Source organism: Camellia sinensis, chromosome 6, assembly GCF_055761805.1.
Source record: "Camellia sinensis isolate YWXY chromosome 6, ASM5576180v1, whole genome shotgun sequence".
NCBI lineage: Eukaryota > Viridiplantae > Streptophyta > Magnoliopsida > Ericales > Theaceae > Camellia > Camellia sinensis.
In genome coordinates this window covers 145264393-145281494 of record NC_138966.1, presented here as the reverse complement: position 1 = coordinate 145281494, position 17102 = coordinate 145264393, and the positions used below count along the sequence as shown (strand labels likewise).

General features: G+C 34.0%; 1 protein-coding gene across 12 annotated transcripts; it reads right to left on the bottom strand.

Annotated features, from left to right (window-relative positions):
* Window positions 1-8626: 8626 nt before the first annotated feature.
* Window positions 8627-16868, bottom strand: LOC114320997 (uncharacterized). Of its 12 annotated transcripts, none has more exons than XM_082872668.1 (6): window positions 16524-16868; window positions 15470-15662; window positions 12873-13877; window positions 12585-12718; window positions 9037-9176; window positions 8627-8910 (listed from the first exon to the last, which is right to left on the bottom strand). In XM_082872668.1, coding segments are annotated over exons 3-6 (417 nt in total). In that variant the 5' UTR covers window positions 12875-13877; window positions 15470-15662; window positions 16524-16868; the 3' UTR covers window positions 8627-8769. The 12 variants fall into 12 exon arrangements, 8 of the variants coding, with proteins under 8 accessions (XP_082728794.1, XP_082728790.1, XP_082728791.1 ...); XM_082872664.1 differs by having other exon boundaries at window positions 14954-15675; window positions 16524-16833; XM_082872665.1 differs by having other exon boundaries at window positions 15308-15675; window positions 16524-16833.
* Window positions 16869-17102: the final 234 nt, after the last annotated feature.

Below are 17102 nucleotides of genomic sequence, written 5' to 3'. Positions count from 1 at the left end.
TTGTTCAGCCGTTTGTGTAAGCCAAGACAATAGATTTCACACAAAATATCTTCTAACACATCGTGGTTCTCACTGTTGTGTTCATTTTGGCCTTGAACGCGCCTGGTTTTCATAAGTGTTTCTAGAGAATTTAGCCTTTTCATTCTCATAGAACCGGCCCCAGTTCAACACTCATATAGGCGATTCTTATTGTGAGTATCTCCTTATACTCGTCTTGATTTTATACCTTAATCAAGATATAAGTAATCATTAAAAGCAAAGCTTATCCTTACACCCCTGCATACAATATATGTTGTAGATATCACTCTCACCATAGGAATGGGTAGGGAATTTTTAATCCCTTGGTGATTTCTGGTGAGCCATACATAACTTAGTTGTCCCTTTGAACTTAGTTCTTGGGATCTCTAGTCATATAAGTAGGGTTACCATTATGACGACTCTTATGTAATAGGCTTTAATCCCATCCCCTTCGATGAACTATACACTAGCTCTTTTGTCAAACCTTTTGTTAACGGATCCGCAATATTCTCTTTAGATTTTATATAATCTATTGAGATTATTCCGTTTGACAACAATTGCCTTACGGTATTATGTCGACGACGAATATGTCGTGACTTACCATTATACATATGATTCTGTGCCCTGCCTATTGCAGATTGACTATCACAATGAATGCAAATAGCTGGCACAAGTTTTGGCCACATTGTAATGTCTTCTAAAAAATGACGAAGCCATTCTGCTTCTTCACCTGCTTTGTCTAAAGCAATGAACTCAGATTCCATTATGGATCGTGCGATGCAAGTTTGTTTCGTGGACTTCCAAGAAACAGCAGCGCCTCCTAGAGTAAAGACATATCCACTAGTGGATTTTGAATCTTTAGTATCCGATATCCAATTGGCATCACAATAACCTTCGAGTACTGCTGGATATTGAGTAAAGTTCAAACCATGATCACGAGTAAATCTTAGATATCTAAGAACCCGAATGATCGCTTTCCAATGGTCTTCTCCAGGGTTACTAGTGTACCTACTCAATTTACTGATAGCATAAGCTATATCAGGACGAGTACAATTCATTAGGTACATTAGGCTTCCAATGATTTGGGAGTATTTTAACTGAGACACTGCATCACTTTTATTTTTTGATAAATAAAGACTGATGTGTACAGGTGTTCTAGCTAAATTCAAATCATCCTTGATAAATTTATCAAGAATTTTCTCAATATAATGAGATTGAGATAATGCATATCCGTCAGATGTTTTAGTAATTTTCATTCCTAATATAACATCTGCGACCCCCATATCTTTCATATCAAATCTTTTGTTAAGCATCTGCTTAGTTGATTTGATCATGTTTTGACTGCTTCCAATGATAAGCATGTCATCCACATAAAGACAAACTATGACATATCCTTGGTCAGTGTTTTTAACATAGACGCATTTGTCACATTCGTTTATCTTAAACCCATTAGTAAGCATTGCGTGATAAAATTTTTCATGCCATTGCTTAGGTGCTTGTTTTAATCCATAAAGGGATTTTACAAGTTGACAAACTTTTTTTTCTTGCCCTGATACTACAAACCCTTCGGGTTGTTCCATATAGATCTCTTCATTTAAATCACCGTTTAAGAAAGTTGTCTTAACATCCATTTGATGTATTTCTAAATTAAACAACGCTGCTATAGAAATAAGCATGCGAATGGATGTTATTCTTGTCACAGGGGAATATGTGTCAAAATAGTCCAGACCTTCCTTCTGTCTGTAACCTTTAACAACAAGTCTTGCTTTATACTTGTCAATTGAACCATCTGCTTTCATTTTTCTCTTGAATATCCATTTATATCCAAGAGGTTTAGAACCTGGTGGAAGATCCACCAATTCCCAAGTATGATTTTGCATAATGGATTCAATTTCATTATTAACAGCCTCTTTCCACAAAGGTGCTTCAGGACCTGTCATTGCTGCCTTAAAGCTTTGAGGTTCATTTTCTAACAAGTATGTCAAAAAATCTAGACCAAAAGATTTTGATGTTCTCACTCTCTTACTTCGTCTTAGTTCATCATTAGTTAAATCCTGTTGGTCGAGACTATTACTAGTCTCTTGTGTTTGATTGTCATTAGTCTCTTGACTTTGTGTACAATCATAAGTTCTTTTCTGTGAACTTAATTCCTGTCCTTTCTTGTAAGGAAAGACATGTTCAAAAAACACAGCATTCCTTGACTTTATAATAGTGTTCACATTTATATCAGATATTTCTGATTTATAAGTCAGAAACCGATATGCACTACTATTCTGAGCATAACCAATAAACACACAGTCTATTGTTTTTGGTCCAATCTTAGTCTTTTTAGGAACAGGAACTTCAACTTTTGCTAAACACCCCCACACTTTTAAGTATTTGTAGGAAGGCGGTCGACCTTTCCACAATTCATAAGGAGTGCTGTTGGTTTTCTTGTGGGGTATTCTATTAAGAACATAATTAGCAGACAATATTGCTTCCCCCCACAAGTTCTGTGGTAAACCTGAACTTAGTAACATGGCATTTATCATTTCTTTGAGAGTTCTATTCTTCCTTTTAGCAATTCCATTTTGTTGTGGAGAATAAGGGGCTGTAGTTTGGTGAATAATGCCATGTTGTGCACAAAATTCATTTAATGGTGCATCATATTCACCACCCCTATCACTTCTAACCATTTTAATGGTTTTACCAAGTTGATTTTCAACTTCTGTTTTGTAGAGTTTAAATATTTTTAAGGCTTCATCTTTACTTCTAAGTAAATAAACATAACAATATCTTGTGCAATCATCGATAAATGTTATGAAATACTTTTTGCCTCCTCTAGTTTGAATAAATTTTAAATCACATACATCAGTATGAATTAATTCTAGAGGTTCGGTTTTTCTTTCAACCGATTTAAATGGAGCCTTAGTTAGTTTCGCTTCTACACAAATTTCACATTTATGATTAGGGTTAATTTCAAACTTTGGTATATGATCTAAAAGCATCAAAATTCACATGTCTTAATCTACCATGCCATAAATTTGACTCAAGAATATAAACAAAAAATGTGTTATTCTTATTCATAGCAACTTTCGGTACAACTGTCATTACATTCAACTTAAAGAGACCATCACTCATGTATCCCTTACCAACATACATACCACTCTTTGTTAATACAAATTTATCAGACTCAAATACAAGCCTAAAACAATTTTTACTTAACAAAGACCCAGAAACTAAATTCTTCCGGATGTCAGGTACATGCAGTACGTTGTTGAGGGTTAGTTCTTTCCCTGATGTCATCTTCAAGATCACTTTCCCTTGTCCAGCCACAGTAGAAGTAGAAGAATTTCTCATAAAAAATTGTTCACCATTTGTAGCCTCATTGTAGGTAGTGAACATCTTCTTGTCCGCACAAATGTGACGAGTTGCTCCAGTGTCAACCCACCACTCTTTGGGATTTCCAACCAAGTTAGCCTCAGACACCACAGCAGAGAGGTTGATGTCATTCACTCCGTCAAAGATGTAATCCAATTCTGTTACATTGGCTTGATTAGTGGTCTTCTTACTTGTACTTCCATGATCTTTCTTAGGGCGGCGGCAGTCAGAAGCTCGATGTCTAGTTTTGCCACAGTTATAGCATTTTCCTTTGAACTTCTTGTTACTATCATTTTGTTTAGGACCATCTCCAGTAAACTTTCACTTTTTGTTATGTGGTTTATGAACTTGTTCTACCACATTAGCCTTGGACTCAATAGGATTTTTATCATTCCTCTTTTCAGCCTTTCGGTTATCTTCCTCAATTCTTAATCTTACAATCAATTCATCCATAGTCATCTCTTTGCGTTTATGTTTTAAATAATTTTTGAAATCTTTCCAAGCCGGTGGTAACTTTTCCACTAAAGCAGCGACTTGGAATGACTCGCTAAGAGACATACCTTCTGAATGAATATCATGCAAAATTATTTGAAAACTTTGAACTTGAGATATTACCGTTTGGGAGTCTACCATAACAAAATTCAGAAATTTAACGACGACAAATTTCTTCGTGCCAGCATCTTCTGTCTTGTATTTCTTTTCCAAAGAATCCCACAATTCTTTTGCTGTTTTCAGAGGACTGTATACATTATACAGCATATTGTCAAGGCCATTTAGGATGTAGTTTCTGCACAGGAAATCTGAATGTTTCCAAGTATCTACAGCGGCAACAACTTGCCGATCACTTTCACCCTCTTTAAGTGCTGGAGCCTCTTCATGGAGAAACCGGGCCAAATTAAGAGTCGTAAGATAGAACAACATCTTCTGCTGCCATCTCTTAAACTCGGTACCGTTAAATTTTTCCGGTTTTTCTCCATGATTGATTGGTACATGAACATGGTTCTGGATAGGGACCGATGTAGGTGTAACAATAGGAGTACCACTGCCAGATGCAGTTTCAGTTGTAGTAGCCATAATCTCTGATTACAAAAATCAGAAAAAATTAAAACACAAATTAATTTTCTAGTTACTAAAACCAGAAAATAAATTATAACAACAAAATAATTTTATTTTCCTTGTTACTAAAACTAGAAAAATAAAATATCACAAGAATTTTCTGTAATACCAAATAATATTCTGCAATTGTTAATGACACCAGTATATTACTACTAGTTGTCAAAGGAAAGAGACAGTATATTACTACTATCTGTCAAATAGCATAAATCACTATTTGTTTTTCCAACCAGAATATTACTTTGAAAACACAGAAAATTAAATACAATGAAGATACCAAAAAAGGAATCTGTCTTAAGATTGTTGGACAATCTTCATTGTATTTAAAAGATTTAATTCTATTGTGTACACAACAACAATTAGAATTTAAAGAAATAAAGAAAATGAGAGAATTTGTTTGATTACAAAAATCAAACTCGAAATAAAAATAAATAAATAAAAACAGATTTTATTTTGTTACAAAAACAAAATTTAAATCTGATTTTAATAAATAAAAACAACACTGAAAATAAATTAAATAACTTACTTGATTTAATTTGTTCGAATTATTTTCTGATCAAGTCCAGTGTTTGACACTGTGTCCTTAAGATAGATTCGTCCTCTCCACGGTGCTTTCAGAATTTGGACGTCCATCTCCCAAGATGAAATGATCTTACTACAAACAATAGCAGCACTACAAATTGTTTGCCTTACGAACACACTAAGTGTTTACACTCTTTCTTTCAGAAATAAAATGCAGCAAGATGAAGAATATAATTAGCAGAGGTGAAATACGAAATTTCTGAATTAATAACATCAAATGAGGGTGGTCCTATTTATAGATGTAAAGGTGGCTCTTGGTTTTAAATTGAACAGGTATGATACCTGTTGGTTTTGAATTCAAACAGATTTGAATCTGTTAACAATTCAAACAGATAGCAAAAACGGGAAGGACCCTGTTTGGGTGTGCATTAATTCCAAACTAGTTTATTTCTGTTTGAAAACGGGAAGGTCCCTGTTTGGATGTACAGAAAATCCAAATCAGTTTAATTTGAATTCTGGATTTTATTTTACCAAAAAATAAAATTAAATTTAAATGTTTTTAGGCCAAAAAGATTAGAAGCCCAACCCAACCACAGCTCGCTCAACCGGACGACGGCGGTGCGCGTGTGTGGTGATTTTTGGGTCCAATGGGTCTAGCCCATTTTGCCTATAACCTCTCCATTTAAAACACTTGGGTACGCCTTGGGGCACACCCCAAGTATCTCACCCAAGCCTTATAAACCCTTTCAAAACTTCCCACCAAACCAATGTGGGACAAGCCAATTTACAACCTTAAGGAATTTCCATCAAAACTCCATTTCCATAGAGCACACTTTGGCTTCAATTTCCCATTCACTCGGTAATAGTTTTGAGCAACCAAATATACCACGTGAATCACAACGCGGCATAGAACGTGTTACCACTTTGACCCGAGTAAATCGACACTCGGGGCCCACCTAAAAAATAGACCAAACTTGAGAAAAAATTCTAGTTTTACCCAGAATTTTTCTACCATTTCCAACAGAAAGTTCGACAAGTGGAGGCTTCAGGATCGAACTCTACAAGAATTTGATTCTTTTGAAGAGATGCAAATTTTATACAAGACAGACTGTAAGGCTCCTTCGTTGTTTCCAGCTATGGTTCTTTATTTTTTATGTTTCATATTCATGGTTCATCTTGCAATCTCTTCTTCAAGTGGAGTATCTGCAGATGAGCCCTTGTTCAACTGTGTCCACAGACCTGTAAACCCTCGAGGCAACATGAAAGTGACGAAATGATTATGGGTTTTTTCTTTTGGTTGCAAGCTCATCCCCTGCTGAGAATGAAAGTGTCATCAGTATCTTATAATTCATGATATGATACTTTTTTAGAGGTAAATCCATATTGTTATCGATAGGTATATTAAATTAAATGAATCGTGCAATACATATACGACAGATATATATACAACACGAGACAGAAATAAAATTTCTGTAGCAATTTTGGAAAATAGTTGAACTTAGTTTATGTAAATTAATATTGTCGGAAATATTCATTAACTTAATAAAAGAGAGTATTTTTGAGATGTGAATTGTGCTTTTGTTTTTATTTTTATCTACTTTTTTGACAAATATCTACTTGTATGGTTTCAAGTATCAAGTATCTTGTGTTATAGATTTATGCCTACTTACATGGTTGAAGTATAAAGGTCTCTTTTATAGACAAGCTATTTGGGAATGTGAAAGTTGACGACTATGAGTGCTTTGATGCCATGTTTCTTTGAAGTACACTGTACATGCATCTCTCAAGTGTTTGATGCTAAACTCTCTCATTGCCTTTTTAAATAAGTCCATTTTGGTTGTGAGTAGTGATGGAGGGTAGGAGTAGCACTACTGGTTTGTCGGGTTGCCAATCATGTTTCCCAACGCCATGGTGTCGTATGGTCATGAGTGCATCATTGTCTATACTTTAAAACTCGTCTCTGGTTCTAAAGTAAATTACATGAAAATCTTAGGATTGAAGCTTGAAGTTTACATGTTCAAAATAATCTTCGTCATGAAGGCATCCGTGAGGCACGATGAAACTTGTTCCCCACAAGTCTCTTGCAGAGACTTTAAAGCTTGCAGAGGCAGAGACTTTAAAGCTTGCAGAGGGTTTCTGAAATGCATTCTGTTATCTTATAATTCTTGGCTGCCATTTTGTTTTCACGACTTTCTTAAATTATCAACAGTGGTATATTTTCAGGACTTGGGATTTTGTTCTTTTATTTCAAGCTTCTTTAACAAGTAGCTTGTAGTTGTGAGCATATATGTCAATTATTTACAAATAATCTTTAGATCTAATAATTTCTTGGTGGTTGATGCTGCATTATAGTTAACTTCTTCATTTTTTTTTTCTTTTTTTTTTTTTTTCTGGGAATTCTATTTTTGTTTAATGTCTCGAACTATAACACCTCTTTCTCCCTTGTTCCAATCACTTCGTTTCCTTTTGTCTCACATGCCATTTCAATTAGTAGCATTTCGAAACGATTATCTAGTTGATATTGACTTATTTGGTGCAGTTTTTAGTAAAACTAAATGTTAATAATTAGTAAGTAAAAATTAGAAGTATATCTCTCTTTGCTTTTTAATAATCAATATTTTATTTTTAGTTAAGCTTTAAGTAAAAATTACAGTAAATATTTTGGTACAGATTTTCAAAAAAAAAATAAAAAGTTGTAACTAGTAGTCCCATATAAATGGTTACTATTTTTATGTCAAGTTTCAAATTTTTTGATTTTTTTTTCCTATAGGATTTTATATTCAAATATAAATTTTGATTGAAAAATTTTGAAAAGAGAATTTACAAAATTTTAAATTTTTTGAAAATTGATATTTGAAACTAAAGTTAAAACACTTCAAAATTTAAATGCCAAATATACAAATAGACAAAAATGATTAATACTTGAAAATGGGGGTGGACAAATCCCAATTGAGTTGGACTTACACTATATAATAAGATTATGTGTTTCAAGTAGGATCTAATTTGATGTTGGATCTAATTTAACCATTTTAAGTTTGACTCTAAGAAAAAATTTAAATTACAAGCCTGCCATCCACTTAACCCAATAAAGCTGAACCATTATTTGGTGGTGTTTGACAAGTGATTTTGGGGTTAAAATAGCCACAAAAAATAAAATAAGTTATTTTAGCCATAACAAACAAAACATCACATCCAATTCATAATCATTACACTCTTCTTTCACAAAAAAAGTCAAAAAAGCCAAAAAACCTTTCCCAAACCAAACTTTTTAGCCCAGATTAAAATAGCCAAAAAATCAACCCACTTTCCAAACGGAGGCTTTAAGTTCTTTTATTTATTACTAGTTAGACCCCACGCACGTGGGTGTTGCGCCATCATTGGCTAAGAATTATAGAACGAGGCAAAGAAACGACAAATTGTCATTAAAAATTCTCTAAACATTATTGTATGAATTGAAAAAGGGGACAAAAAAAATATAGATCGAATAATCAAATAAAAAAAATGAGGTAATTATTAGAAGGCTTGATATAGAACACAAGGACCAATAAAATTAGCCAACCAAAGCCTGACCCTCCTGCCCTATATACTCCATTGATTTGATATAATTTGCTTTACAGCTGAAAAATATGAATTCTTTTCCTATACATAGTCGAAATAAATGAATACATAACAAATTAAAACATCATATTGAGCCATGACACTTCACAATCAAAAATGTAAAGTTAAAAATCTAATCATTCCCAAAATTAAAATTTGTTAGATACCATATGTTCTGAGAACAAACTTATTAAGGAGATATAAGCCCCCAGTAGGGTAGCCCTGAAACCAATTCCAAACCCTTGAGTTGGCTAATTGGGTCAGCTTCTTCCCTCTTGGAGAAGTGTTAACTGCAGTAGCCTAAAGAGATCAGAAAAAAGACATCTAATGTAGCTTGTGCATTCTTTCTCAATAAATGCAATAAAATTGCAATGACAATAATCCATGAGAGAGAGAGAGAGTAAAAAAATGTTGGCCCAAACTTACAAGTTTCAATGGCCAAGGATATGGACATGCACTAGGAGAACCATAATTAACAGCCAAGATATTGACACCGTCTTGTAATAAGACATTGAGAGAGGATATATACATGCACAAGAACAGTGAACTTATGTCACAGTTTCTATCTGTCAAGAAGTAGAATAATGCAGATAAAAATTACATAATAAACAACAGAAAATAAAGCAAAACATACAATAAATAAAATTACACCAAAAGGAAATATAACTATAGAAAAAGAAAGACATGAAAATAGGAATGATAGTACATTCACTGAATAATCGTTATAATACTTCAATGGTACATCTCATAATTTTCGTAAAATACAAAAACAAGATAAATTGTTGTAGAGAAACTGCTTATGCACTCATGCAACAGAACAAGTATCATGAAACTTTTGAATTAACTCAAAACTATTAAAAATAAGGATTGATTGATGTATAAAAAACAAATTGAAGAAAAGACCATGGACTCCGCTCTAATGCATTACATATCAAAAGTTCAAACTACCTCCTCTTGAATATTAATCAATCTTATGCAGGTTTCTTTGTAACGTCCTCAAAATAAATACATAAACCAATCATTTATAAAATCCATACACATGAGAAAGTAAAATCTACTCATTCATCAGAGTGTTTCTTACAAAAGGTATTACATGTTGACAACAAAAATAAATGCCCTACGGGCTTACAACTTTCCAAGTCAACACTTGGTTTCAACAAAAGAGAGTTTTAACTCCACACATATTAAGCCCTTGGCTTGGTTTACATGTAATACAAAAAGATAACAACAAAAATAAGCTTTCAGCTTCTAAACCTCCCAAGCTACATCCTTGGAGGCGGCATATCACATGTACCTGAAAATGATGTCCCATAAAGGGTGAGTCAAAGCCCAGTAGAGATACGCTAAACCAAATATGAGTAATAGCTAAAACATTAGCATTTGATAGATACTTAACTCATATAAACAAACGTACATCTCTTCCATAACCAACCCATATTCACAAGTATATTCCAATCCCCTTTCCGTTTCGTTATCCGAATCAATTTATGGATATGGTCCTCTGTTTATCCAGACAGTTTAAAATGAGACTACAACTCATATTAACAGTACTCCGATCATAATTATTTAAAATGAGACTACAACTCACATTATTAACACTTCAACACGTCAATTCAAAATGAGACTACAACTCATATTATTGACACTTCAATACTTCAATTCATCTACGTTATGCAAACGTAATTAAGATTTCAGGACTTTCACTTGGACACTTCGGCCAACTTAGTTATCAATGGAGTCCATCTCCTATCTCCTCCCAAACAGGTTTGAGAGTACATCCCATATCTCCTCCCAAATCATGGAGTACATCCCATATCTCCTCTCAAACAAGATACATATGCAATGTATTTAAATGCTTTATCATATACAATGATCAATCCAGGCACATATTCAATGTGTTAATTCATCAGTCATATTCAATGACATAACTCAATTGATTAGTTTTAATTCACCTAATCATCATGCAGTGTCTACAATAATCAAGACTATCCTCCACCAATAGCCCAAAGCAGTTATCTCTAAACAGATAAATAAATATATCAACATTTTCATAGGTGAGTGATTAATTAATCTAACTACACCATCCACTCTCATGACTTCCCAAATTCATGATTTTCAACTCAATTTTATATTTTCATATTTTTCCAAAATAATTATACGAATTAATTACTCAATTTAATTAGGGCATTTTCCCCATTTTCTCAACTTTAGCCCTAAGGCTCAATTCCCTCAATTTTACACCAATAATCTCATTTCCCAAAGTATCACATATACATGGAGCTTAACAATTGAAAACCCCCTTTTTATAATCTCAACACAAACCCTAACTTTCCCAAAACTCCCAAACAACACCATCTATACGAAATACATAACATTTATGTCAAAACTCATAGAAAGGAGTAGGTATCCCTGCCTCAAGTGAAGAGACTCAAAGGAGAAGGAGGAAGAAACTCAAAATGCTCCAAAGCTCAACTTTTTCGGATCAAAACGAAGCCCACACCAAGCTCTACCTTTTCTTCAAAGAGACTAGGGTAAAGACACCCAAGAACCAAGTGTATTTGTAGAGAGAAGGTGTATGTAGAGAGAGAAAGTGCCGGATCTAGGGTTTAAAGGAAGAAGAGAGAGAAAAGTGTGTAAAAACACGCTGCTGCGAACTGATATACTCGAGGATCGCTCGAGCGAAGGAGTGGTCGCTCGAGCGACCAGACACAAAAGAACCTCGCTCGACCGCAAGAAGCGTCGCTCGAGTGAACAATGCGAAGCTTCAGGTCTGCAACCCAGAAGCACGCTCGAGCGCAAAAGTGCTCGCTCGAGCGAAGAAACTCAAAACATAGTCCTTGCTCGCTCGAGCGAAGAAACACAATCTTCAGGTCCAAACTAGACGCAGACGCACGCTTGAGCGCAAAAGTGCTCGCTCAAGCCAAGAGACACACCACTCAAAGCTCGCTTGAGCGAATGAACCTTGGCTCGAGCGAAAAAACTAAAACCCAAAGCTCGCTCGAGCGAAGAAACCAAAATCTGGGCAACAACTATTTATTTCAAATCACAACTAACCTGTTTCAAACCTGCCCAACATATCCCAAAACTCAAATACAAAGAATCAAAGGATGGAAACGGGAATAAGACAACAACATACGTCTATGGAACCAAGTCCGGAATATAATAAACAATGGAGGAAAAACCGGGATCGCTTTATTCTTCTTCCCTGTTTCTATAATAAAAAAAATATCATATTTTGTCTTTATTAGAAAACTTTATTGGCTTAAACAAAAAATCTACTGATACAAATTTTTAGGTATTCCAAATCAGTCATGGCAAAGAAACAAACAATTGGTATTAAAGTAAACACACTCCACTACTTAAGCAATCAAAAGAAGGCTATTCAAAAACCAATTGGTACAATTTCTTAAATAAACCCAACCAAATCAAACAAAACCTTGCGTTCCAATTTCTTGAATGCATAAAAAAAAAATTAGAAAGATAAGGGAATGGAGTACTTTAGTGCCAATCAACACCATAAGTGCAAAAGGGCTGACTTGGGAAACCAACACCAAAAGTGATTCCCATGCTTATTTAATTTCCACAAGAACTGAATTAGGAAATGCAATCAAACTGGAATTCCATATTTAGCCTAAAGCTAGTTGGGGTAGCTTTTGCCCAAATGCTCTTTTCCAAATGGGGCTTTTAATTGTTTCCCATTTCAATGTTTTTTTCATTCCACCCTGAGCAAATTGATAATTTCCCAACCGCTCCTCTGACGCAAAATAGACAACAAAGAATACAAAAAGAAATTTCTTGGCCCCATAAAACAAGAACAAACATTGACAGAACATATATAATAACTTTAATAAATATTAGATATAGAGTTATGTAGCTTTGAATTCTATTGGTTGTAAAATTGCTTCAAGGAATCCAACAAACAAAAAACCACACACACACACAAAAGAAAATATAAAAAAGAAAAAGAAGCTCACCTTGATCATTTTTATCCATCTGTGCCTTTGTTTCACTAATTATTATGAAAACAATAAACACTTGAACACCAACAACCAAGAAAAAGCCCACGTCGAAAGAAATAGTTCCTTGTACAATCATCACAAGGCAAGGCCTAGAGTGGTAAATAAAAATTGGAGATGAGTACACACACTAAATAGAGGAAACATAGAGCAAACAAACCATGAAATTCCTTGTACACACGGAAAATGCTCAATAATGGAAGAAACTAAACAATAACATTATGATGAGAGAAATGTTTTACTTACATTTCCCATGGTAGGTAGTCCCTTGTCAAAAAAATCAAATGATTCCCAAGAATGAGAACAGTAAGCAAAATGTTGTCAATCCCAGCCCAATCTCTGTTTCATCATAGAGTTTCCAGTTCTTTCATTAATCAGAATTTTGAAATGCAACAATTCGTAAAAATAGAGTTGATGTTATGAACGTGAAGAACCTAAATAAGTTAATTGCTTTGTATAACAAAATAAACATATAGAAGAGTAACTATCCAATGTCAATAAACACCAAACAATCAATAATGGGATTCGAGCATTTCAATTGCCAAACCATTTTAAGAACATAGAATTATAATTCATACCAAAAAACAAGAAAGAAATCATCAAAATGGGACAACTTTGACTAAACCATATGAGGGTTCCAAGCAATTAAATTACAACATTATATCAACCTTCAAACCAACTATAAAAGAATAAAAGTTCATAATAAATCGTTCAAGAAACTTTGTAATCACAACAAATAATCTTTGTTCCAAACTGTATCAAATTATCAAATTACAAATAAAAACAAAGCAACCCAGTGCACGAGCTCTAGCTAATTACAAATGTTTCAAAGAACTTATACAATTGTAGAGAATGAAATTGGTGCCTTAAATTGTTCACCAACGACTTGCTTGTAAAGATTTGGAGTGCAAAGAGGTAAGACACATAAGCACCATAAGCACTCCATTTATCAAAAAAATTCCAAAGATCAGCCAATGTAAAATACTCAACTTTTTCCCTCTCCCAATGGTGCCAAAGCTTGTTAAGGTTTCTAATCTCGATCTATACAAAGATCATAAATCAATCAATCATCCTTGTTCTCCCTTCTCTATCACTTTCTTGATAATTCCACCATCCTTGTAAACATTTACTACTGTGATCCATGAGATGAGATCCACTTCAAACTAAATAACACAAGGAGATGAAAAACACAACCATATCCCTCCTTCTTCATGGTGATGATTATATGGTCCAATCCAATAACCACTTGACCTAACCAACCCATCAACAAACCAATCAAGTTGAAGGAAAACCAAAAGTAACTCAATGAAAATAAAGAATCATTTAGAGAAGCCCTCTAATTTTTTGGTCTACATATTAAGAAAGTTTAGATTAAGAAAGGTCTTTCAAAACAAACAATGACCAAATAAAAAGCATTTTTTAAATCTAGAAAATTGTGAAAGCCAACAGGTTTGGAAAAGAAACAAGGAAAAAGGCACCAAATATATATATATAAATATATATTTACTCAAAACTTTAGGAAGTCATGGATGATTACTCTTCCTCTTGTACTTTCATTAAGTTTTCTGTTCATAATTTTAGTACGTTTTTTTTGCAATTTCCCTTGAGGTGCATGTTCTCTGATTCTTTTTCATGTGAACTCCGAAATTAACCATATAATTTTATAGTTGTTTTGCATAGTCTATAGCTCTTATTATGTGGTCACCCTTTTGGGTGTCTTTGGATGTCTATTATGAATTTATGATGATATTTCAGTGCTTGGTTTTGATAAACTTCTTCTAGAATTGGTGGTTTGTAAGCTCTTTTTCCATTTTGTGCTTCGTTAAATTTGATCTTTATATTCATGGCATGATGGGTTTTTAGTTTTCTTTTGATGGGTTAATGTATATGCACACATGTTGGTTTGCTATAAAATCACAACATTCTGTTTGGATTGTTGTTTTTGAAATTGGTTTGTGATTAAACCTGGTAAACTTAACAAAGACTATCGCTTTAAAACTATTACTCTAGATTCAATATGTAGTATTGATATAATTTAACAAAGTTTCTCTTCAAATCTTTCAATTTCAAATTAGCACATCCAAATGAAGCCTATTTATAGTTTTATTAATGTCTTTTCATTTGTTGTATTTGATGTTGGAGTCCTTGGAAATCTGAGAACAGGTGGAGGAGCCAATTACCCAAATCAAGTTGTTAAACTTTTTGTTGATTTAGACATATTGACAAACACTTGGTGGGCATCTACTAAACACATATGCAAGAATGAAAGCATTGTAGGTGAATATTGTGCAACTGACATATAAACATCAAAATACGGATATAATTACCAGGATTTGCAACGGTGGAACCAGAAATTTGGATTAGCAACTTGAACAGCGTTACGACAACAACTATGCCAACAGTGATGTAAAGAACAGTGTAATACCAATTCTAGCGAGACTATATATTTATATAGTGAGAAATTCAATGTGTGTGAGCATTCACCCATTTTCAATGCAAGTTTTCAATTATAGAAGCCCTCTAATTTTTTGGTCTACATATTCAGGCATATTGTCAAATAGGTGGTGTGCCTAATTTGTGTAAGCACTAACAGACACCCATGAGAATAGAGGCATGCAAATAAGATCTTAATGCATCCATAGATAGCCGAAAAAGGAGTAGAAAACCACTAAATTACATACCAGATGGTGGAGTTTGGTCTATAGTCTGTGAACCCAGAAACAACGAAGCTGAACCAAGATAGGAAGTGAAACAGAACAAAAAGTATACACATATATGGGTTTGTCTTCAGCTGAGAAAGAATTGTTTGTTTGCAGTACTTAACGGAAGACACATACACCTACCTCACTCAAACGGCGCACGGCCAAGAAGATAGGTAAACCATCAAATTGGGAGGAAGAGTTGAAAAATGGCATGCAAGTGAATTCTTTGGGCCGAACCACCACTTCAGTTTTTAGCACATGGAGAATTCTTGGAAAAGCAATTGAGGGATAGATAGATGGTGGGTAATTTGCAACCCACGTGTCCAGCCCACATCTACAAGGAAAAACTAAAAAATAAATAAATAAGTAAATAACTCAAGGAAACTAAACTACTCAACAAACATAGCACAAATCCAAATTCAATAAATAGCTCAAGGAATGATATAATTCTTAACAAATTTATTTACATAAACAAATAGCACAAATTGATTCTTAACTCCCAATAATATTTAAGAGTAAACATTTAAAAACACATAATCTTGTTGTTCCTCAATGATATACTAATATTATTACTGTCAAGAGGATCAAATTCATCTTCTAGATCAAAATAATTTTGTTGTGAAGAGGATCTACCAATTTTCTTGGTGGATTTAGTAATACCATTTTTCAAGCTAAAGGAAGACCATGTTCTTAGATGAAACCTAATTTACTTCAAGAAGTTGCTTTTAGAATCCAAACAAATTTAATCCATTTACCCAAAATACTCACCCAGCAATTACACAAAACAAAGACAGAAGTTGGGTTGGGCATACTAATATTATTCCAGGCGGAGAGAACAAACTAATAAAAAAGCAAGGTTGTCATCATCAATCAAGAAAAGTATGTTATTATTGGGTTGGGCATATTGTCAAACACATGGTGAGCACAAGATAAAATTATAGCAGAACAACAAAACAAAGACAACACATAGTTTGAGCCAAATATTAAATTGAATTGGGGCAACAGAACAAGGAAATCAAATACATACTGTCAAACAAAGCACCCTAAAAAACCTAAGATCTTTCACCAAGAACCCAATGTCATATGATCGAGCACATGGTGGACACACAATTAAATAGTTGTGAGGATCAAGAATAGAGCCCCAAATAGATAAATTAGGAATAATTTCATAATTGACAAAAGGAAGAAGACACACCTCAGTTTCTGCCGGTTGTTCCAGCTCATAAAACATACACCAATCCAGGATGTATGGCCATAAATATATTGAACGTTCTGTTTTGGTGATGAGTTTGAAAATCCACTCAACTCTTGAAGATCTTCCACCGTTCCACCGATCGCACCACTCAACTCCTGAAGAGTTTATCGGTGTATGCGTTTTGTGCAAGATTCCAGAAGGGAGAGCTGGTGGCCTCCGATTGGTTGGTTAATCGGTTGTAGATGTCATGGCTATTGTCGTTGTTAAGGATTGAGAGAGGCATAGGCAAGCACCAACGTTACACCACCGTTATATCCTTTTTGTATATGTTATAGATTTGAATTTGGGGCTTTTCTTAAGTGTGCCTTGCATATGGTATGCAAGGCACTTACACCCTTCTATTTTGCATTTACACATTTGTATGTATTGGGTTATATCAAAATATTTGAAAACTTACACATTGGTGACCTGCTAAGCAGGTCACTTTCCAGGTAAATTAATAAAATAATATATTATATGACTAAAGGTGTAAATGGTCACAAAAAATTTATAAGTTTTCACAAAAAGGGTATATTTTCA